General features: G+C 39.9%; 1 protein-coding gene across 1 annotated transcript in view; it reads right to left on the reverse strand.

Annotated features, from left to right (window-relative positions):
- Positions 1–23,585, reverse strand: part of LOC100750437 (solute carrier family 2 member 13) — a 261,443-nt gene that overhangs the window by 61,507 nt on the left and 176,351 nt on the right. Inside the window, exons 5-6 of the mRNA XM_027396332.2 lie at positions 20,115–20,278; positions 17,156–17,276 (exon numbers count right to left, since the gene is read on the reverse strand). Of these exons, the coding sequence (XP_027252133.1) occupies positions 17,156–17,276; positions 20,115–20,278 (285 nt within the window). The remainder of the gene's footprint in view (positions 1–17,155; positions 17,277–20,114; positions 20,279–23,585) is intronic.

A 23,585-nucleotide genomic window follows, 5' to 3' on the forward strand; every position in this document is an offset into this window, starting at 1 on the left:
CCAGGGTGCTCAGCAGCTTTCTAAGTCAGTGCACTATGTTGGAGCTTTAGCCTATTCTGGAAAATAATTCTGAGGGGTTGAAGGCTGAAGGTGAATGCCGGGGTCCTGAAACAAAAAGCGTCAAAGAACAAGCTACAGCTTGTTTTTAAATTGCCAGAAGCAACAGCTGTTATGAACAGGCGATCAACAGTAAAAATGGAGGAGTAGGTTAATAATCTTTATAATTCACTTTCAGAAAGAAAGAAACTACAAGGCTAATTTCCACCAAGCCTACACAGCAGAAGTGCGCGCGCGCGCACACACACACACACACACACACACACACACACACACACACACACACACACACACACACACAAGCCTTGCCCTAAATTACAGCCTTAAAATATCATAGCAAAAAGTAATAGCACTATTTAGAGAAACTTTATGTTATTGAAGTGTGATGGAAGCTTGTAGTCTTGGTCTTTCAGAGATTGTGTAACCCCTGAGAAGGCGCTCAACTATGGAATGTGCTGGGTAATGAAGGGCAGAGCTCAGAGAAGTCAGTAAGACTAGAAAGTGGGCAGCCAGGTGATAACTCTGAGAAACAAATGGGTATTTCTTCCCAGCTGGAGGGAGGAGATTTACCTTCAAAATCCCTGAGGTTTCTTTTTAGAAACGGGGAGGGGGATACAAATAGGGGTTCACATGATTAGAGCAAATCTGGTTCTAAGAAATCCAAATGTTTCTAGCTAAATAAGAGAGAAATAAAGGAAAGGCCCCAGTTTCCTGTCTAGAATCCAGCGGAGATAAAAGGTAGCCTGTTGTCATTCGTAACCCAACAAAGGCAGAAGGTAGCTCAATGTGGCCTTGGAAAAAAATCTTTAAAACACTGACAGGGGCTAATTTAGAACATTCTTAATTTCTCCTCAGAAGTCGATGAATTTGACTCTGTGGGAAATGGTCTGATTTCTTAAGTGTGTTTCATTAAACCAACAAGAGGCAGCATGAAGAGTGCCTGGTCTTAAATCAAGATCTCCGCTCAGAAAACTGGCTGTTGGGATGCAGACATTATGGTCCCTTGCATGAGTGGTTCAACATGTTCCCTCAGCCCTAACCATGACATTAGGGTCCACATGGTACAATAATCACTGCCCCCCCCCTTTGCCACTCCTTCAAATCTCCCCACGTTATGGCCTCATTTCTCAAATCCCAGCTGCCTGGAGCAAATGACTTGGAATATAATTTATAAGAACAAGAAAGAGCCCTGTTCGTCCTGTGGTCACTCTGCAGGGCCAGGTATAAACTCCAGAACATCTGTGTTACTCAGCTGCCAGGAGATTTCCTTCATTCCAACTGTGTAAGAAGGAACTCATTAGGAAAACACTCAGACAATCATATGTTCAGAAATTACTTGTAAAAGCTAGGGTCACAGATACTAATTTCATGAAGTAATCCACCCCACTCTACTAAGCTGGCATCCTCAAACGTTTACCTGGAACAAAACATCCTGCTCCACTAAACAGCCCCCAGGAGATAGCAGGCATCCCTCAACAATTAACCTGGAGCACATTTCTCTCCTAATCTTACTTTTTCATCCTGTTGTACAATTTCCTAAAAATCCTATACAAACTGTTGAGTGTCTTAAAGTGTTCTCAATGTCTGTGTTCCTGGACATGGTTCTCCTGTTTCCCATTTTGCATTGCTGTTATGTTGCTCTTTTGTGTTCTCACACCATCCAACGCACTTTTCTATGACTGTGCCAGGAAATGCCATATTTATACAGTTGTGTTTCACTCTGCCCTTACAGTCACCTCACCAGACTCCAGTCAAAAATGACCACAGTGTTCCGTGCCTGTAGTGTAAACACCAAACTCCTTGCTCTGGTTGGAATGGCGCAACTCCTCCTCAGGCTGCCTACCACTTCTCAGGGCCACTGCAGGGAGACCGGGGATCAGGAATCTCTGGAATTCTTTCCCAGTCCATACTATCACTTTGAAACTTAATTTTATTCTTTTTATAAATTTTTATTTAAGTTAGAAACAATCTTATTTTACATACCAATCCCAGTTCTCTCTCCCTCCCATCCTCCCATGCTCCCACCAACCCTCCCCATCGTACCCTGTATTCACTCCCCAGGGAGGGTGAGGCCTTCCATGGGGTATCATCAAAGTCTGCCACATCAATTGGGCCTAGGCCCTCCCCCATGCATCAAGGCTGAGATAGTATCCCTCCATGGGGAATAGGCTCCCAAAGTCCATTCATGCACTAGGGATAAATACTAGTTCCACTGCCAGAGGCCCCATATAGACTGCCCAGGCTTCCTAACACTCCCATGTTCAGGGGGCCTGGTTAGGCCCTATGCTGGTTCCCCAGCTGTCAGACTGGGGTCCATGAGTTCCCACTTGCTCAGGTCAACTGTTTCTGTGGTTTTCCCCAGCATGGTCTTTACCCCTTTGCTCATCACTCCTCCCTCTCTACAACTAGATTCCAGGAGTTTGGCTCAGTGCTTAGCTGTGAATCTCTGCTTCTGCTTCCATCAGCTACTGGATGAAGGCTCTAGGATGGCATTTAAGGTAGTCATCAATCTCATAGGGGAAGGGCATTTTAGGTAGACTCTCCACTATTGCTTAGATTCTTAGTTGGGGGTCATCTTTGTGGATCTCAAAACTTATTTTTAAAAGTGATGCGAAATCAGAGAGCCTTCATTGGAGAGTTGGTGCCAGGCTCCTGAGTCCTTTGGTGTCCCCATCGGTAGGGAGAAGTGCTGATGCTGTTCTGATGGGCAGGGGAGGGCACACATGGAATCTTAAAGCAAGTCTAGTGTTGCGCATGTTGGGTGGACACTGTTTTCAGTCTGGTTTTGCCTTTAGTTCATTTCCTTCACATCACATAAACATCCTAGAAGAATGTGGATCCTGGCCTTGCTCTGTCTGAGCTGTCTGACCATGCTGAGTGGTCATTTTGGGGTTCTCCTCTGAACAGCCGCTCTCACAAAGTCAGTGGAAGGCTTGAGTGAGGTAATGTCCCTAGAACAGTCTCTGTCTGTGATAAGCTCTCCATGGGGTAGCCACGAAGAGACTCACGGCAAAACCAGCCCTCTAAATTCATCCCCAAGTTACAAAGAGTGACTGACTTGTTTGGCTTTGTTTGCAATTTTAGTCCCTTAAGTAATCCTTCTGCATTTCTTTGCTCTTTCCATAAAAGATAAACTGCACCACCACCAGCAAAGAACAGTTCCTGATTTTTGCACTGAAGATAGCATATTGTTTATTGATGAAATTGTATTTATATATGACGATTACCACACTGTGTGCAAATAAGATATTACTCTCAAATGTCTCATGACTGAAAAAACTTCATGTGACTATATATGCGTTTATTTACCTGCAGGCCTGCATGTGATAAACATTGCCACCTCACATTGTCACCTTTCAGTGCCACTTGAGGTTTAATGTTTAGCTACGTCAATCAAGCACTCCTGTTTATAGGCATACCTTTCTCTGAACTTCCTTGTTAGAACTGGGCAGTGCATTTCCTTAAAGTAAGAATTTATTAGGAAGAAATATTAGAAATCAGTTACTAGAAATGGGGCCTAAGTAGCAATGCTGTTTATGTTAAAAAAAGCAAACCCATTTTCATCGCCAGGTTCACTGCACAAGTACAGCAGGAGCTCGATGGTTTTTGGTCTGTGGGCCACTGTAGAGCAATAAACATTGTAAGTTCGCTGTCAGCTGAGGGCGATCTCTTCTTGCTCATTAGGCATTCACTGAGCCTGGGTGTCAAGCAGTGTGGCTGTCACTCTGAGTGCGTGTGTGCAGCTTCAGCACACGCTGACAGCATGACGACAGTGATGCATCTCAGGCCATGTCTGGAAACTTTATAAAGGAGGCCAGGATGAAGCACAAGTGTACCCCTCCCCCTCTGCACAACAGATACATCTAGCAAAATGTAAAAACAAAACAAAAACCATTAAAAAAATAAATAGCCAAAATTTCCATAATAGTAGTTACTATTGTCAGTAGAAACATTATCCTTGAGCTGGGCCTGGTCCCAGAATGGATTTTTCCATGCCATTTTCTGTCCTCATCCAGTGCTCGAATTATCACCACTGAATATTTTGTTCATGGACTCAGGGTGACAATAGCCATTGCCCATCAGCAACAGCATAGGCACTTGTATACGCTATGTATGCAAAAGATTGTCTTTTCCTTTCCTAAACTGACAAAACTGTATGACTTTGTTACAAACAAGTTTGGAAGAAATTCAGAATTATCTGTTTTATAAAAGATAGTACTTCTCTGTGTTTACATATAAAACATAAATGAATCGTTTCCTTACTGTATTGATGAGCATTATAACCTACTTACTACAAGAGCTCTTGGTAGAGTGCCTGGCACAATGCTAATGATATTGTGAGTGGGGCCTGAAAGGTTTGTTCCCATTCATAACTGATACTACTAATTTTACAAATGTTGAAAAGTATTTTTGCCCATTTCTAATTTCACTGTGCAAAATCTTTTGCAAACTATGAGATTTTAATGTGGGTTCAATATGCAAATGGTTTTAAAGATAAAACTAATGATGAGTGATTATAATCATGTGTCTTGATTTTTTTCACAGCTGGTGCAACACCTGTACATGGTTAGCATCTTTATGGTATACCAAGGAACAGAATGAGCCTGCTTGATGGAGAGACTCCTTAACCAAGTCTCTGACACTGACTGTGAGTGAGTGGGTATTGCCAAATTCCCCCAATTCCAGCAAATGGGGCATTTAGCAAGCATGCTGCTTCCCTCGAATTTGACATCACCAAAGGGGACCATTGTCTCATTACATTAATCTCACTCACTCTCTCCTACTAAATAGGATATAATGTTCATTAATTTGGTAGGAAAAAACAATTTTCTGAACTGAATATTAGCCAATGAAAATCAACACAATTCACAAAACCAAACTCAATCTCTACCTGGAAGACAACTTCTCAAAATGTATTTGAGAAAGAGAATCTCAGGTTCACTGGAAAAGTGACAATATACTTAAATAGGCTTTGTAATATCTCACTAATGAAGACTGTCTGGCCCCTCTCCTGGCAGCAGACACATAACTGATAGGACTGGATTCTGGGCAGAGATAGGTATACCCTAGTCACTTAAAACTTAGTTCTGTGCAGGCTCAGGCCTGAGACCTTCTAAACTCACTGAACCTCTTTGGGCCTTGGTTGGAGTTCTTGGCAAAAGGGGGCATATATGAGTATCTGCCTTGGTGGGTGCGGCCTGAGAGTTTCTGAGCACACACATGGACCAATTGTTTTTTTCTTATCTCCCATTTGACACCAGAGTGAGGCAGCTGCTAGGCTGGTTGTAAAGGCCAAAGAAGCTGCAAATGAGGACATCATGATTCTTGCAAAACTGGAGGTAAAATATTGTGGGGATACATTTCTTGTCACCTGTAAATGTTTTTTGGGGGGACTGTAATGACTACAAAGTCAACTAAACTGTGAAAGGATGTAAAGCCCTGTTGAGATGACTAACTTTTCTTTCTTGTTTAAAGCAGAATCAATTATCAGTGTCCTATAAAAAGAGGTTCTCTAGTTCCACTATTGTGGCAAAGCTGGCCAAGGGGCTATCTACATACCACTGCAGAGCAGATGAGCCTCTGCATCTAGACACCGTTCTTAACTATGTGCAGTGTAAGTTCGGTGATGGTGCTTGATCCTGGCTTTGGGGATCTGCTGCCCAGGTACTCCTGGTGGTACCCACCTTTGCTCAGTGCCTGTGACTTGTGAGTAAATGGTTTCTCAGTGACTTCCTTACAGAGCAGGTGGCAGTTAAGCCGCCCCTGTTCTGGCACTTCCATCATCCCAGTCTACCCCAGACTGGATTCACTACCAAGTTTGCCTCTGCCTCCCAGAAACTAAGGGTTCACATTCACTTCATTTCCATTTTCATGCCAATTCCTCAGCCTTTTATGAAATTTGTTCAATTTTGGGCTTTCAATACTTTATCTTTCCCAAAGCTTGAGGATCCAAGGTTACTGTACTAAGGCTGGGGGCCTCTACCCCAAGTCTCTCCTGAGGGATTTCAAGGCATTTATGCTTCTTGTTTTTATAATACTCTATCAAACTGGTTTTTTTAAAAAATTGTTGGCAGCTTTGTTTTGTGTTTTGCAATTTGGGGTTCCACTCCAAGACCTCTCACATGCTCTGGAAATACCCCACCAGGGATCCACACCACCAGGTCTGCTTTGGTACGGGTGTGGATTTCTTTATTAGAGCTGGCTATACATTACTTCAACTTCAATGCCATTTAAAAATGTTGGGTTCCTGCACCTTTCCATACTTTCCTTGAAAACTCAATGCAAAGTCAGTAGCTGTAGCACATGCTTGTAACCTCAGCACCCTGACCCCTGAGGCAAGAGGATGACAAGTTCTAGGTAAGCCTGGGCTATACTGGGCTATATTGAGTCTCTGTCTCAATAACAACAGTGGCAACAACAATATTCACAACCCCCAAACAAACAAAATATCTGTAATGTAAGTGGAACTTAATCTCCCTGTCATTTTTGCCACTATCTGCTTTGTCCTTGCAAAACTACTCAGCTTTGGGAAACTTCCAGAATGACCAAGGTCTCAGTGGATAATTCAGTAAGTAATTAATAGAATAAAAGAAGACTTATTATTTTAATATGTAGAGTAATGGCTTTTTAAATAGGGACTTTAACTACAATGTTTTATTTTTCCAGAAATCTAGGTATTAAGCAAAATAACTCAACTTCTGGAGAGAGTAATGACAGTGACTTTTAAAAAGTAGAATACTTTTACTACAGGACTCACTATATCATACTATAGCATCCATGACAAGGCTGATTTTTTTCTTCCTTTGTTTTCTCTTAAGTTTTGCTTTATTTTATTGGGGGGTGGTTGCAAGGGCAAAGGGCAGATACGAAGGGATGGGGAAAATGAATGGGATGGAGATGCATGATGTGAAAGACACAAAGAATAAATAAAGAAGAAAATTGAAAAAAAGTAGAATACAGAGTCTTCCTAGGCTCCACCTGTGGTTGAACTGAGCCAAGGCAATGTTTGTTTACACGAAGGAAGGCCCACTTTGGTTCCTGCTAGAATTCCAAATATGATGGAGAGAGATATTAATTCATAATGCTTAGGTTCCTGAAGATGATTATAATAAAACACAGCAAGGCAAACACTATTGTAATATCAAAGGAGAGAAAAATCCCAATGAATGATGCCTATTCATGCATGCTGTGGTAGCTAAATAAGAATTGCACCATAGGCTCATATATTTAAATGCTTGGTTATTAGGGAATGCCACTACTTAAGAGGGATTAGGAGGTGTGGCCTTGATGGAAGAAATGTGTTACTGGGAGTAGGATTTGGGATTTCAAAGTCCAAGCCTCTCTCAGTGTTTTTATCTTTCCCATTGCCTGTGGATTTAGATGTAGAGCTCTTAGCTACTGCTACCTGTGTCTCTCCCTGCTCCCTGCTATGATGATAATGGACTAAACCTCTGAAACTTAGCTGCCACCAATTCAATGCTTTCTTTTCTTTTATAAGATTTTCTGTGGTCATAGTGTTTCTTCACAGTGATAGAATACTGACTAAGACAGAAGTTGGTACCAGGAGTGGAGTGTTGCTTTACAGGCCTGACCATACTGCTACTTGGCAGAATGTGGACTTTGGGACTTTGGATTAGTAAAGCAGTTGAATGCTTTAAGCAGGGCTTAATAGGCCATCCTAGTAGGAGGGTGGAAGACAGTGGTACTGAGAACAATGTAAATTATGATGGTCTTGTTCAAGAGGTTTCAGGGGAGAAGAATATTATTAAGTGGCCTAAAGATCATTCTTGTGAAATTTTGGTGGAGAATGTGGCTGTCTTTCACCATTTTCCAAAACATCTGCCTGAGGCTAAATTGACGAATTTTAGATTAATGGCATCGACAGAAGAGATTTCAAGACAGCCTAGTATCGACTAGTTGTGTAGTTATTAGTAGTCACTCTTAGGCAGATCTATAATGAAAAGGAGCAAGCTGAGCAAGGAAAAATATAAAAATGTATGAGGAAAAAAGGAGCACCAGGAAATAGAAGGGAGCTAATAAGTCCAGTGCTCAAAGACATAAAAAAGTTGAAAGAAAAGCCTGATGCTATATGGAATAGAGAGCAGTGACATCAGGGCAAAACCCCACCTAGCTAAGCTTCCAATTGTGAAATGGAATTAAAGAAAAGCTTAAGTGGTGAAGGAAACCATCAACAACATAAAGCTGATGAAAATGTAATTAAGCGAGGGAGCCATGTTTCAGCCCCAGCAAGCAGCAGAACGTGGGAGCTCCAGCCACATGGTTCTGGCTTTAGAATCAAAGATACAAGAAAGGGGTTGTGAAATCTTTCTCTGGGGCTCAGCAAAGCTGCCAAGGCCAGGGGTGTATCTAGGGTCTCCCTGCATGGAAGGTCAGAGAGGATATTTTGTGAAGCTGGGAAGGTGAAGTCTGGATTGCCTTGGAGATGCCATGGTAGACATCACCAGTGACAATTGAGGGCCAGAAAATCTTGTTTACAGTTGGATCTTCTCACAAAGACCCTCCCCCAAACAATAAAACAGACTTTGAAGGTCCTTGGTGGAGGGCCTCACTATCCCTGGGGAGGAGTCGGGGTGGGGGGTGGGGGTGGGTTGGGGTGGGAACATGGGGATGGGGGTGATGGATATGTAAATATGAGTAATTAAAAATAATAAAAATAATGATAATGCCAAAAAAAGAAAGTAGAGGAAGGCATGGGGACTTTGAATTTCTCACCCAAGGCTTTCATTGTGTACTATAGCAATTCTTGGCATCTAGCAGTCCATATAAACTTGAAACTAGTACATATTCTAAGGTATCTTTGTATATATTTAACGTGTTCATTAAATCACATTCATTTAGAGCATATTTAAATTTCAAAATATTTTCTGGTTTTATCTATATCTAATTGAAATAAATAAGTTGAAATCTCAAAAAAAAAAAAAAAACCAAAAAACAAAGAATGTCTAAGCTAAAAGCAACTCCACAGTGTCTGTTGCACTCCTTGGGTCAAGTATAAAATAGAAATATTTTCTAGAAAATTAAGAACTCTCACCTTCTGGAGGAAGGTTGACCTGATGTAGAGATTTAAAAACAAACAAGCAAAACCATGCTACATAGTGTTATTTGAGAAAGAGCAATGACTGAGGTAGGTATACTGCCAGCTCTATAACTGGTTTTGTGTTTGTGATTCCAAAATTTTAGCACTTCTTTGATTACAAACAAAAAATTGGGCTGGATAAAGAAAGTATAGTGTTTGGAGCATTTGCTGCTCTTGCAGAATGGTTCCCCCCATTCACATAATTCCAGTTCCTGGGGATGCTGCCCTCCATGAATATCACACATACACATGGTACATAAAAATGCATGCAGGCAAAAAACTCATACACATAAATTTTGTAAAAAGATAGTCAGGCAGTGATGGTACATGCCTTTAATCCCAGTACTGGTAGAGGCTGGTGGATCTCTGAGTTTGAGGCCAGTCTAGTCTACAGAGCAAGCTCCAGTACAGCCGGGCTACATAAAAAAAACCCTATCTCAAAAAACAACAAAAACCTGGCAAAAATAAAGGCAGCTGTTTCAGATTCTGACAAAACTCTAAGGTTTTGTTTTTATTGCTGCTTCTCTTGCAATCAGAAACACTATTTTTCTTTTCAAAATCAACATTGCTAAGACAGCAGTGTTAAAAGTGACTTCATCTGTTTATTAATCTATACATAAACCCAAAAACCTCATTTCTGTTACAAAATGAACTCTACTGAATGTCCTGAACGAGTTTTAAGATTGATTCAATTAAGCAGCACACTCCATAGCGGGATCATTAGGGTGTCACTAGTTTAATGAGCTTCATCACTTGGTAGTCCATTTTCAAGGGACAGTCCAAGTCCAAGTGTTTATAGGCAGGTTTATAGACCGGTGTTCTGTCTGTTGCCTCATGGGTGGCTGATGGAAGCACAACTCTATGGGTCTCAGAGAAAGGTCATTAGTTTGGCTAAAGGAGGGGGGTAGACAAGAGCAAAGGAACTTCACTGCTTCAGCAAGTCACCTACACTTCTCCCCCAGCCTCTGTATCCTTCCCAATACAGTTAAATAATATAATATTTCCCTCCTAAGAAAGTGTGAGAGTAATTTGACAAAAATATCCAAACTGAAGTTGGAATTATTCCTGCAAATGTAAAGGACTTAATTCACAGAAATTAATATTATTTAAAAATCAAAGTATATTTAGAAATTTGACACATCTATTGTCCTACATCAGTCACCAGGACATGCAACCATCATGGAATTAGCCAAATCTATCCCCCTAAATCTCTGCACTTAACATTTAAGCAGACTACTCTCCAAAGACACCCTGTCTTCATATCACCAACATAAATAAACTGCAGGTTTGTTTTGTCTCTCTGGGGCTGTGGGACTCTTCCCGCTCACAGGGAAGTCAAGCATAAAGCCCTCTGCAAAGCTCCAAGGTGATAACGCTAATTCCTGCTGATGCTGTTGATTGCCTTCTTCCTTTCTCTGACTTCCTTCCCTAGCCCTGACTTGGTACCCAAGGCCCTTCATTTCCTTCTGCCTCGCCTGCAGACTGGCACCTTGTTCCCTAGCAACGTCAAAGTTTAATTTAGTCTAATTTCCTGAAGAGAATGGATCCCCTGCCTTTGCCCAGACTGCCCTCATACTCTTGTGCCTTCTCTGCCATATCAGTCTGAGAAACTGTTACCTACCTTGGAACAATTAGATAGAACTCACTCTTGGGAGCTATATCTTTCACATGGGACCCACGAAGTTGATGGAAAAAGTCTGTATTGTCTTAACCTTTTATTAAAATTAAGCATCTCCTTCAATTGTGAAGGAATTATGTAGGCAATAAACTATCCTCAGCAACAGCAATCTAGTATCATCATGCCCCATTACAGGAAATAGAGAAATCTCTGAATACCATTGACATTCACTAAGATGTCTTAACTATGATGATGGACCGGCAGCAACCTCTGACTTTTCATATTTAATAATGAGGTATGAGTGTCATCATACAGCAAGTTTATTTATGAAGGATTTTAACCTGGCTATAGTTGTGCAGGTCAATAATCCAGAGGCTTAGGTAAGAGGACTTGCTAGTTTGAGGGCAAGCTAGACATCTTAGCAAGAATTTACCTTGAAATAAAATTAGGAAGGAAGGGAAGGGAAGGAAGGAAGGAAGGAAGGAAGGAAGGAAGGAAGGAAGGAAGGAAGGAAGGAAGGAAGGACAGACAAAAGGGGGTGGTGCTGGTGATGTAGCTCCATGGCAGAGAACTTGCCTTGTACATAAGAGGTAGGTTTGATCCCTCACATTGTGGCACACATGTTTGGCTACAGGTTTTAGTAAACTGATTTCCTTTGTGATCCTGTAGATTTATTTTATGCATTTGAAAACACTACTCTGTAAAGAGGTGAGCAGTGGTGATGCCATGCCTCATATGTAGTCAGCTGTGATGGCCTTAGGAAACAGGGGCTAGCCAGGCCACACTCTGACTCTCCATCAGAATTTGCCATGTCTTTTTTTTTTTTTTTTTTTTTTCATTTTTGTTCCATTAAGGGTAAGGCTTTGCTTTTTAGTACCCATGTCCTACTGTAACTGTCAAAAAAATTTTAAATAAAAAATAAGAACTAACCCTAAGTGTACATAGAATATGTTACATTTCATTAATCTGATTTATCAACTTATATATACTTATCCTTTAGGCAGTACTATTTACCTTTACCTATCAAATCCATCTATTCAAACATCATGCCTGCCTAAGCCATTGCGGTCAAAACTACTTTCACTGAAGAGCCTTCTTAAGTTGGTTGTGAAAATTGTTTTAAAAAACAAAGGTTTGTGTCAAAGCAGCAGTCACTTCCCCACATGTCAGAAAGATTAAAGCACAGGAGGGGGCCTAGATAGTCTACTGGGGTATGCTGAGCAATACTTCAACTTAACAGCCAGACATCTGGCTGTTGATATGTAGCTTGTTTCATCATTCAGCCAACATGACTTCTAGGAAGGCAATTTTCATTTTGCTTAAACTTATAAAACAGAATGTTGTCAGGGCTTTTAGTTATTATCTTTTATTATTTAGTGACATTTCCTACAGAGTTGTATTGGCCTGCCGCAGACAGAACTACATAGTTTACACCCCTTGTTCACGTCTAACAGAATGGGACATTATTTGTGAATAGAACTCTTAGCTTTATCGGTTCCGTGAAATGACCAGGATTCTAGAACAAAAATCTAAGTGTTCCCGAGTCCACACCAGGCCCAGCACTGCTCTCTCAGCCTGCTGTCGTGCATCAGGTAACACTATCAGCCACTACTCCAGCACCATGCCTGTCTGCATCCCCCCATTATGATCATGGACTCACTCTCCCAAACTGTAAGCAAGCCCTTAAATAAAGGTTTTCTTCTGTAAGTTGCCTCGATCATGATGTCTCCTCACATCAATAGAACAGTCATAAAGACATCTGGGTTATCTGAGATACATATTTTTCTTCTCTTTTCTTTTCGTTTTACCTTCTTGTTCTACTTTGGACCTGACTGGATAAGTGTAGACAAGTTTTTACATATATATTTTAAGTTCAAAAGGAATAAATAATATTTTGAGTAGGAATGTTGAGTATCAGAAATGCTAAGTGCTGGGCTGCTAATGTGAGCTGTTTATACTGGAGAGTGGGTAGAGTCTCTAGGCTCCCATCACTGAAAATGTCCTTAAGAAGTGGATGCTCTGGTCAGTTTTCTTGTTAACATGACCACAAGCTGCTATTATTGGCTATGAGGGAATCTTAATTGAAAAAAATGTCTCTACTAGATTGGACTGTAGACAAGTCTGTGGGGGCATTTTCTTGACTAATGATTGATTTGGTAGGGTGAAGTTTACTGTGTACAATGCCAACCCTGGGTTGGTGGTCCTGAGCTATACATATAAAAAAATCGTACTGAGTGATTTGAGTAGCATGCCAGTATGGAGTGTTCAACCATGCTCTCCTCTTCAGTTCCTACCTTCAGGTTCCTGTTCAAGTTCCTATACTGACTTTTCAATGGCAGACTGCAATGTGGAAGTATAAACTAAATAGACCCTTTCTTCTTCAAACTGCTTTTGGTTATGGTGTTTAGAACAGCAACAGTGAAGGAAACTACTACATCAGTCTACAGTGAGACTGCAGATGCCAGATGCTAACCCTATCAGTCATTGGGAAAAGTGTTTGCTCTCTCTTGCCATCTAACTAACCACTCAGGCCTGCCATTACCTGCCATGATACTTCTCAAGTCTGTCTTCACAGCCACTGAGGTTATATTTCTTGTTGCCTAGGCTACCTAAGACCCTTCATCCCTTTGTTCATTTCTAATTAACTCCACTGTGCAGCCATAGTGATATTTTAAATATGCAAATCTAATATGTCATTTTCATTCTATTGCCTTGAAGTCCTCTTATATTCCAGGGATTCTCGTGACTTATGAAGGCTAGGCATATTTGTATTAACTCTCATCCACCCCATTTTTGGTGGCATTTTTTTCACTTATTCACCAAAACTAGATTCCTTAAAGAATACACATATTCTTTTTTCTTGAGACAGGGGCTCACTATGTAGACTTCAATGGCCTGAAACTCACTATATAGAAAATTCTCTTGTATCTGCCTGCCTCTGCCTCTTGAGTGCTGTGATGCCACCATGACCATCCTCCACATTCCTCTTCATGACCTATATAGAAGACATTAAAGATGCTTCCTCTTGGAATAGACTGTCCTTACTCTTTGCACACTTATTCTCAAATTCCTCCCTTTTATATTCCCCAGAAGCATTTTTTTTTCTTAACGAGAAAGCTTTACATATCCAAGACTAGCAATGATCTGGAACTCCTGATCCTCCCTCTTCCACCTCCCAAGTACACAGATTACAGATCCACACCACCATGCATGGCTCTAAAATGTACTTTTTGACTATAGAAAACAAGCAAAGTTTGAGTTCAGAATCTTGATGCTATGACAGCTCCGAAAGTTTCTGAGAATCTTCAAGTCATCAAAAAAAAAGTCATGGAGAACTTAAAAGGATGATTTGCCACATATAGAATTCAACTTATTCTAAGAAGTACCTATGCAGGCAGATAGCAATCTTTCTATCAAGCCAGAAAGATGGCTCAGGAGGTAAACACTTGCTATGTAAGTCTTAGGATTTGCATTGGATTCCTGGAACCCATAGAATAAACAGAACCAACTCCTAAAAGATGTCTTCTAATCTCTACACATGAGTTGTGGCACATATCACTTGGCACTCATGCATTTGCACCACACACACACACACACACACACACACACACACACACACACACACACACCACGAAAGAAAAGGATCCTTGTATCATTGGTAAAATCCTCTTCTTCACGTGCCAAATTCATCAGGAGGTGTGTGGGAAACAATAGAATATATACATGCAATTATTTCAAGATAAGGTTACAGGATAAAGTTATGTAGGCTTCTGTTTCAACTCTCATTTTCTTTTTCAACTACTATTTAGGCTTATTTTAATCTCAAATGGGCTGGTAGATATTAGCCAAGACATACACATTCTACTGCAGTTTTATGATCACTACCCTCAAGGCATATTGCCTCTTACTATCCATGTTAAAAATGAAACCAGGTTTATTTGAGAGGAAATCAGTAGGGAAGTATATAGTAGACACGGGTAGAGAATTCAACTCTGTATAGTCATTAATTCACTGCCAGTTGCTAAGCATGACCAGAAATGATGAACACATTGTTACTATGGTGTTAAAATGAGGAACAGTAACAGATAGGATTTTTACACATTTCAGTATTGTACAAAATATGATTGAATCTGAAAGTATCATGTTATTCGAATGGCTAGAAAGAAGAAAAAAATAGTGTAGTCATATAGAACTACATCTTTTGAAGTGACCTCTGAGAGGAATAGAGAATGAAGGGCACACTGCTTCCCAAAACTAGTATCACAGTCACAGGGTAGGGGGTGAGCATGTAAAATCACAATTGCTTAGTTTAGATATCTGAGAACTTCATTTACAGAAGAAAATAGTGAAATCATTGTACAGAAGGAACCACAATAAACATCTTTGTATTCCTGACTTGATGGTGATGGAAAAGGGGTGAGGGGTGAAAGGAAGGGAGTGTTTGTAAACTCTGCCCCTCTTTCCTGTGACTTTAAATACCTCCAGTGATGACTCTAGATAAGAGTTCCAATTGAGAAACAGTAAAGATAGAAGCACAATGAGCTGGAGGTCCACTTCTCTTGTGACTTTTGACTGGCATAGGGCATCAAGTGTAGTAAGGAATGTACTGAAGAGGTGAGTGCCAGCTGTCATTGGTTTAGTAAAATTAACCCAACCACTAGGTCATCTTCACTAACAAACTGCCTTCTGGGTCTAAGGTAAGAAAACAGAGTCTGAAGGTGCTAGAAAAAGCAATGTCTGCAAGTAGTGTTGTTCTATCAAAGGCTCCCACATGGGAACTCTACAGGAGAAGCCTAGAGAATAAGCAGTCATCCAGGGTGCTCTGGGAAGAGGATATGACGTATGTAGACCTCTGTTTCCTTAAATGAAGAGAGATTTAAATTAGGCTACATTAAATGCCTTGTCCACCATGAGTATCTGTGATTCTGTGCTGGGAACAGCACACAAAGGGTAGGAAAGTACTGTCTGTTTAATTAGTGGTATATGGTGAAATCGCAAAGGGAGTCAAGGTCTCAGTAAGGTTCTTAATTGTGAACCAGGTGTCACTACATCCATACCTTTGATCACTGATATGCTCTACTCCAAAAACCTCTACTAGAACATGAAAGCATCCCCCCAGAGTTCAATATTCCCATGACAACCTATCATCTTGTCTCATTCAGTCACCTCATTTCATTTCAGGTACATAGTACCTTCTGCCTGGATCCTCAGATACTTCAAATTCTCTGAATATGCCTTTCTCTTTTAGCTTCTGCTTAATGAGAAAGTTATTTTTAATTCTTATTGTTTTCTTGAATATATTGAGAGTAAATCTCCTTTGTAAAATCTCCAACATTACCAGCACAGTCCAGACAACTATCATCTCATTCACAGACATCTGTCACAGCTGGCCTTCGAATTCATGACATCAGTGTACACAGCCAGAGAGATGGTATAGAATGGAAATTCTGGGCAAGTCACTCCTTGATTAAAACCTCTCTATGCATGCATGTTCATGCTGCTGGGCCGAAGAACACAAAGCTCTGACGAATTTGGACGATCTGACCTTTTTCACAGCCTCATCTTAGTGTGCTGTACAAGCCCTGGCCTGTGGTTAGTCTTTTCTTCTTACTGAGTTCCTGCTTCCTTGCACGGATTTCACGCCTGCTGCTACTGTTGTTGATGGGCTTACTCTACTTCTCTTTACAGGGCTCAGTTCACACACCCCACCCCCAAAGCTAGTCTTCTGTGAGGTCCACCATTTCAGTCTTCCCTTCTGTTATTGGTTTTAGTAATTAGAGTAGAAGGTGTAACACTTACTGAGAACTTATTACATGCAAGCACTGTGTTAAGTATTCTCTACATCTTAATTCATATTTACTGTAACCCCAAGGGTCTGCACACCACAGATATTCCATAGATATTTTCAAGCCCATCAAAAATAATATAGAACCATAGCTCTTGGGTGCTTTGAAATTTTATAACTTGTGTGTCTTAGGGAATAGCTAAATGTAAAGCTCTTTTGATGTTGGCATGTGTATATTAAGGCTATACTACAAATAACCAAACAGCAAGTTTTTGAGGGCAACATTCCTTAGGAAAGTTCTGCATTCTCAAAACTGTCCAAACATTCTGTCATTAATTCACCTGTAAATTCTTCAGTCTACTCAGTCAACAATTGTGTCAAGCACCTCATTTTTCTTCAGTTTTTTCACATTGTCTTTGAAGATTATGGTTTTCATACCAATGGTTCCTGACCTTTCTTCCTGTCACAAGCCCTTCCCCTCAGACAAAAGCCTGAAAACCCAAGAATCTCCTATTCATCTAAGTTTGAGAAATGTTAAAAGCTAAAAGAAAAAATTACCATAACTGGATTATGAAGAGGGAACATAATAAAATCTCACCTGTGTCCTGTGCAGGTGGCATTTTGACCCGAAGGAGGCACTGGTATGAAAGTGACCCGTGGGGAAGCCTGGGCTGACATCAGAAATCCCAAGGAAAGAATAATAAGCGCTACTGTGGTGCCTACAAAAACAATAATAAGCTTTTTACTGGAGAGCACTGACAGCATTATTGCAATACAGACTTGGTCTGACATCAAAGCTCTGAATGAAGCTCCTGGATTTATCTTCCCCAGAATAAAAAATGCTTTGCTATGTATGCTAATGGTCAGAAGAACTCTCTAATACACACCCATTGAGACTCAAAGAAAGTGAAATTCAAAGCAATTCCAGTTGTTAGCCAGAAAAAGTTGGTAATGATTTTCTAAGACTGAAACAGTAAGCAGCCAAAACAAAAAAAATTAAGATTGTAAGATTGCTAATAAATCTCAAAAAAAATGGTCAATGAAAATGAGTCTCTTTCCATCCTAGCAGCCTGATGGCATGCCTCCCTCACCACTACAATCTCCACCTTTGGAACTACAAGGCAAAATAAACTATTCCAGAAGTTAAACGGAAAAAAAAAGAGAAAAGAACAGAAGCCTCATTGCCAAGTAACTGACACAATAGAAGCACAAAAGGAAAGAGATGCAAGTCAATGTTACTGTCAGAGCCAAGAAATCCTCCCAAAGGCATTTGATCAAATCAGATGTGAATTATCAAAGTCCCAGACTGATTATTTCTTAAGCAATGAAAAAAATCCTGCCTATTAAGAAGGGAATGGCAAACCAAAAAGGATATGCCACATGCAACCACTCACCTGTCCTGTTAATACTTGGGACTGAACCTTTGCTCTTCACTTTAAGAAGCAGTATTCACCATTACTTCTATCACTGAAGAGGTCAAATTTCTCCAGGTAGGGGAGGGTGCTCCTGCAATTCTAGTACTGGGAAGGCGGAGGCAAAAGAAGCACAGATCCATGCCAGCCTGTGCTAGAATGCAAGACCCTTCTAAAAAAACCATGTGCAGGGGTTGCAGCTCAGCACCTGCCTAGCACAAGGCCCTGGTCACATCTGAATATGTGTGTAAGCATGTGCGAGTGCACACACACATACACACATACACATACACACATTAAGCTTTTAATTTCTGTTCCAGGCACAGAACTGTGAGAACACATAAAAGAAGCAACAGGAAGGAAAAGATTTTGCTAGCTGAACAACTGACTGGGACATAGGGCAGTATTTTTATAGTATGGAGCTTAGGGAGAATGCACAGCACGAAATATTTTACTGAAATAATAGGCAAGCAATTTAGAATTCAACTTAAATTTAGAATTAACATTAAAGGATTAAGCAACAGAAGAGCCTTGGGAGACCATGTGGCAGGAGAGCAGGATGGCAGCAGCTGGATTGAGGTGACCTCTGCTGTTGCCCAACTTGCATTGTGGTCAGAGTACATGGCCTTTCCCATGTTAATTTAGTCTTCTTTAAATGGGTCTTAGTGAAAACACACAGAGAAATTTTTGAAAATTTTAAATGCTACTATTTATTTTAAAGAATTTTGTAATGCTATGCAATGTATAAAAACATGAACTACTATACAATTAGTAGACTTGGTTGAAAAACAGAGAAAAGGCTAATATACCTGTTACCTATTTCTTCCATCTTTTCTCAAGGCTAAACACCTCTTCTTACTTCAACAGGTTTATAAATGCCTGCTTTAAAACCTCTGTCTCTCACTTGTCATCATTTACCTGGGAGCTTCCCAGTATCATCCTAAACCCTGGTTAACCTCTCACTTTGCTTCTATGCTAAGACTTAAACTCCTGGCCCTCGGCACAGGCTATCCATTGCCAAGGTAAGAACAGGAGTGGGAGTGTCCAGTTCATTCCAGAAAGGAAGAAGGAAGAAAGGAAAGGAAGGAAGGAAGGAAGGAAGGAAGGAAGGAAGGACTGAACTGAGTTTGGAAACCATAATTTTCTCACCCCAAACTGTAGTTAAGTGCTAAAGCAGTTTTGTGAGATGAAATTTTGTTTTACTTGTAATTTTGCTTAAAATAGAATTTAGTTAATACTACACTAAAATCTTTGTGTTTGAGTGTAAAACATGTATTTTATTCTAGATATAAAGTTGTTATGGGGATGCAACCAACTGATGAGTAGAACTGTTTGTTCATTTGGAAAACAAAAGAAAATACCTGAAGTAACCATGTAAAGACAATGTTAAAGGTGGATGCTATTCTGACCTGCAACAGAGCCCTTTACAGAGAAACAACCAGTGAAATGGCCAACTTTGAACACAAAGGACATTTTTGTTCTTTCTTATTTTGCTATCACATAAAACACACTTGACCCTACAATTTAGGCCTGTTTCAAATACTTTCCTTGATTTGTGAAGGAAGATTCCAAATAATTTCTTCTGTTCTATTCCAAAATATATAAAAAACACTATAGTGTTGTTGCAAAGTAAGAACGTAACATGCTTTTCAAACAAAGACAGAGAAAACCGTTCCTATGCTCTTCAGTTTTGAGTCTCCAAACAGCTCTCCAGCTGTTGACAGAAATGTATCCTCAGTCAATTGTGTTCTTACAGCTTTTTTCTTGTCACAGGCTTGTCTCCAGCCACTTACCCCAGAGCTAGTTGAAGGATCTTACCTTTCATTTATTTGTTTTCTTCTATCATTCTAGTTTGGCACTGTCTGGCTTAGAAATCATTCTGAGAAGCCACTGTTATCTTTTGGGAGAGTCACTGTCACTACTACAAGGTATTTTTTTTTTTTTTTATTTTTGGTTTTTCAAGACAGGGTTTCTCTGTGTAGCTTTGGAGCCTATCCTGGCACTCACTCTGGAAACCAGGCTGGCCTCGAACTCACAGAGATCTGCCTGCCTCTGCCTCCCGAGTGCTGGGATTAAAGGCATGCACCACCAACGCCTGGCATTACAAGGTATTTTAAAAGCAGGATTCTATATCCAGTCACCTACCTGCCAAGCTACCAAAGGTAAGCTTCCTGCGACCCACTTTCTCAACGAGCCAGACTCCCACTAGTGTGAAAATGAAGTTGGTGAAAGCTGTCACTGAAGCCAGCCATATTGCAAGTTTGTCATCTTCCACGCCCGACATCTGCAGGATGGTTGCACTGTAGTACCTGCCAGTGAAGAAATGAATGATTGTTGTTGGTGGTTATTCAAGGGAACTGTCCATCAGACAGAAAGATACAGCCATCTGAAAAAAAAAATGGCTAATGACACTAACAGCATTGTTACAAGAATTCACATAAGCCCTTTAAAGTATAACAATGGAGGAACCTTTCTGAAGAGAGAAGGTTGAGTGTTTTCAAGATGAAATGTCCCATCTCTAACACAGTAGCAGCCAACTGGTTCCCTAAAGCCATCAGGGAGATGCTCTAAGCCAATGGGATGATCCCAATGTCCCTGTTCTCTGTGACTGAAGAGACTGAATACAATGTGGCAGTGGTGGCGGCAGAACATGTGAAGGGTCTCTGTAAGGAAGTACAGGAGAATGGTGTGTCAGGATGGATTTAGCTTGTACAGGACGAGGCACTGACCTATGCACACGAGAATGGCTCAAGGGCTTCTGGGAGACTGTGCTCTTCTTTGAGGTTGAGTCTCAACTCAAAGTCTGCAGACTCATCCTGTTTACATGAATTCAATGAGATGACTGTTTTCTCATGAAATACTTTTCTTTTGGAAGATTTCAAACACCAGTAGTGCATCCTGAACCATGGCTTTGGCTAGCTTTGAGGGATTCTAAATCTGACAGTGGGTGTGTGAGCAGTATGTGAGATTAAGCTGGTTATTTTCACAGTAAAAAAAACCCCACAGTTTCTAGATATTTATCAATACTTACATAATATTTCAGAGATAAAAATCTGCCTTAAATCTGTTTCTTTGATTCATCAATGGCTTGTTTACTAGTTTTTAAGTTAATGGTTCTTATATGAAATATTAACAACATCACAGCTCATTCATCTTGACGAATTATTTTCCTTTTCAAAATAGCAATCCAAATTTATAAATTACTGTGCAGCAGGACAGATAGATTTTACTGATCACACTAAAAATTATACAAGCCATCTGAAGACTCTGAATGATGACAGCTATTATAAACCCACAAATCCCCGGTAGAATATCTCCTATCATGAAAATTGTGAATGTTTTCAGAAGATAAAGCAATGAAAAAGAGTGCCTGTGAATGTTAACCATTCCATCTGAACAGTGCTTTGCAATTTTCAAGTTCTATGGCACACATTGATATAAACATATATATATATATATATATATATATATATATATATATATCTGTAAAGCAAGGGTATGTGTATCTTCTCCAGAAGAAAATAAACACCAACTCTAACAAGGCAGCAATATTCAGGAAAACTCAAGTATGGTAAAAGAACAATTGTAAATTGTACAGGTAGAAGACTACTTGTACCAATGTAAGGATCAATAACATAAATGAAAAAGAGTCAAGATGCATTTCCATAGCATGAAATTAAAACTAGAATGGTTGGGTTTGATAATATTTAAAGCAAACAACTGAGCAAAACAAAATTGAGTTTTCCTGAATATTTTCCTTCTGTCTTATTTTAAAGGTGTTTGATCGTGTATGTCTATATAATTTTGTCTGTTATATGGACAGGATTTTTGCATTTATAATAAGGTGAACTATAAAAGAACCTCAAGTAAACTAATTTAAAAAAATGTTGCCAAGTACCATAAGAGTAACAGAACTGGGCTGTCTTCTGGGATTTTGTTTTTTACTTTTTTGTTGTTGTTGTTTGTTTGTTTTTTTGTTTTTGTTTTTTTTTAAATGGAGTGTGCTGGATGGCTCTACAATTTTGTTCAAAGGACTACAGAACCTGGAAAAGCTGTTGCTGCTATTGATGCATAACATATTGCCATTATTGCTCTTTTTATGTAAATATAAATATATATATGCTAAAAAAGGGTGCAGTCAGGGGGTTATGGATGATGTTTTGGGTTTTGTATCAACCTGAGCATAGCATCCAATTTATTTAATCAAAACAGCCTTGTTCTTATTGACTGACTTTATAATAAGTAAAGATTATAATCTGTATTCAGAAAATAAATCTGCACAACTGAAAAACAAACAAACAAAAAAGAACCTCAAGTATGTAATGCTGAAAAGGTTTGGTACCTGCTTTGTTACTTCATGCTAGAATTCTCTCAGTGTTTTAGCGACAAAACCAGAGACATTGAACAAAACCATTCTCAAAAAGACCTATGGACAGCTAAACAAGACTATTTTGATATTTACAACTTTGATTTGAAACTCATGCAGTTGACAGGGTTAATTTAGAGAATGTGAAAGAGAGTAGTATTAAACTAAGTTGTTTGAGTTTACTTAAAATAAAACATTATACAGGTGCAAAAATATGATATTACTAGAGCTTTAGGGCAACCTGCAATCAGACACTGTTCTGTGATTCAAAAACCCCAATTCACAAGTTATCATTGCAATATGTTGTCCACATAAATTAATCTTCATTTGAAGATTATTATGGGTTGGGCACTGTCGCACAGGTTGGTATTAGAGAATAAAAATGGAAACAAGTCATTTTACTTTACAATGTGGACTAAGGAATGGAAGAACAATTCATTGGTTGTGTAATGTTCCTTGCTATCTCTGAAATTGAATGGTGTGCAGCCATGAAGGACCATAAGGGTTTTCTAGCAGGCATGACAATCTGGAATAGCAGTGAAGGCAGAACAACTGGAAGGGTGGAGATGTTTTATCTAGAACCCCACCATTTTATTTGGACTGAACATAAGGTGCACATAATAAACAGAGGCTGCTCATTGATCCCCCTTGCACACTGAGCAGCTCCTAAATGCAATTATGGTTGGGCTCTGTCTTGCAAACAATGGAAAAATCAAATGGAAGAGAAAGCACAAGAAAACAAGACTGCTCTGGGGAGCTTCTGGGTAAGATGACAGGCTAGAACCTGCCTCTGTCTGATCTGGTGACAGAATGAGCAAGAAAGCCTCCAATTCAATGACGCAAAGAGGGTGAACACCAGAAACCTGCATGATCAGCACTAGGACATTGTCAAGTACAAACACAAGTGCCAAGAAGAAAGCCTTTCTGAGCACAGCTGCAACTATGTGGTTACACGGCAGGGGAAGGGGAGCAGACGTCTCATCTAAAGTGCTATTGGCAACATGGATCCTGCAAAATCCAGAACACCTCACCTGCTGCTGATTTCAAAGATGCTGAAATAGATCAAAAGCCAGATTAAGATCTCAAAGTTGACAAAAAGGACCAGTGACCTCAAACAAGCAGATGAATAAAGCAAGGAAATCATTCAGGCCCTGGAGAGTAATGTCAGTAAGACACTAAAGGAACAAAGTAGGAAAAAAGAAAGTTTTGATCACGGGAGCAGAGAAAAAAATACTATGAGAAGAATATAT

The sequence above is a fragment of the Cricetulus griseus genome, chromosome 2 (genome assembly GCF_003668045.3).
Source record: "Cricetulus griseus strain 17A/GY chromosome 2, alternate assembly CriGri-PICRH-1.0, whole genome shotgun sequence".
NCBI classification, from domain to species: Eukaryota; Metazoa; Chordata; class Mammalia; order Rodentia; family Cricetidae; genus Cricetulus; species Cricetulus griseus.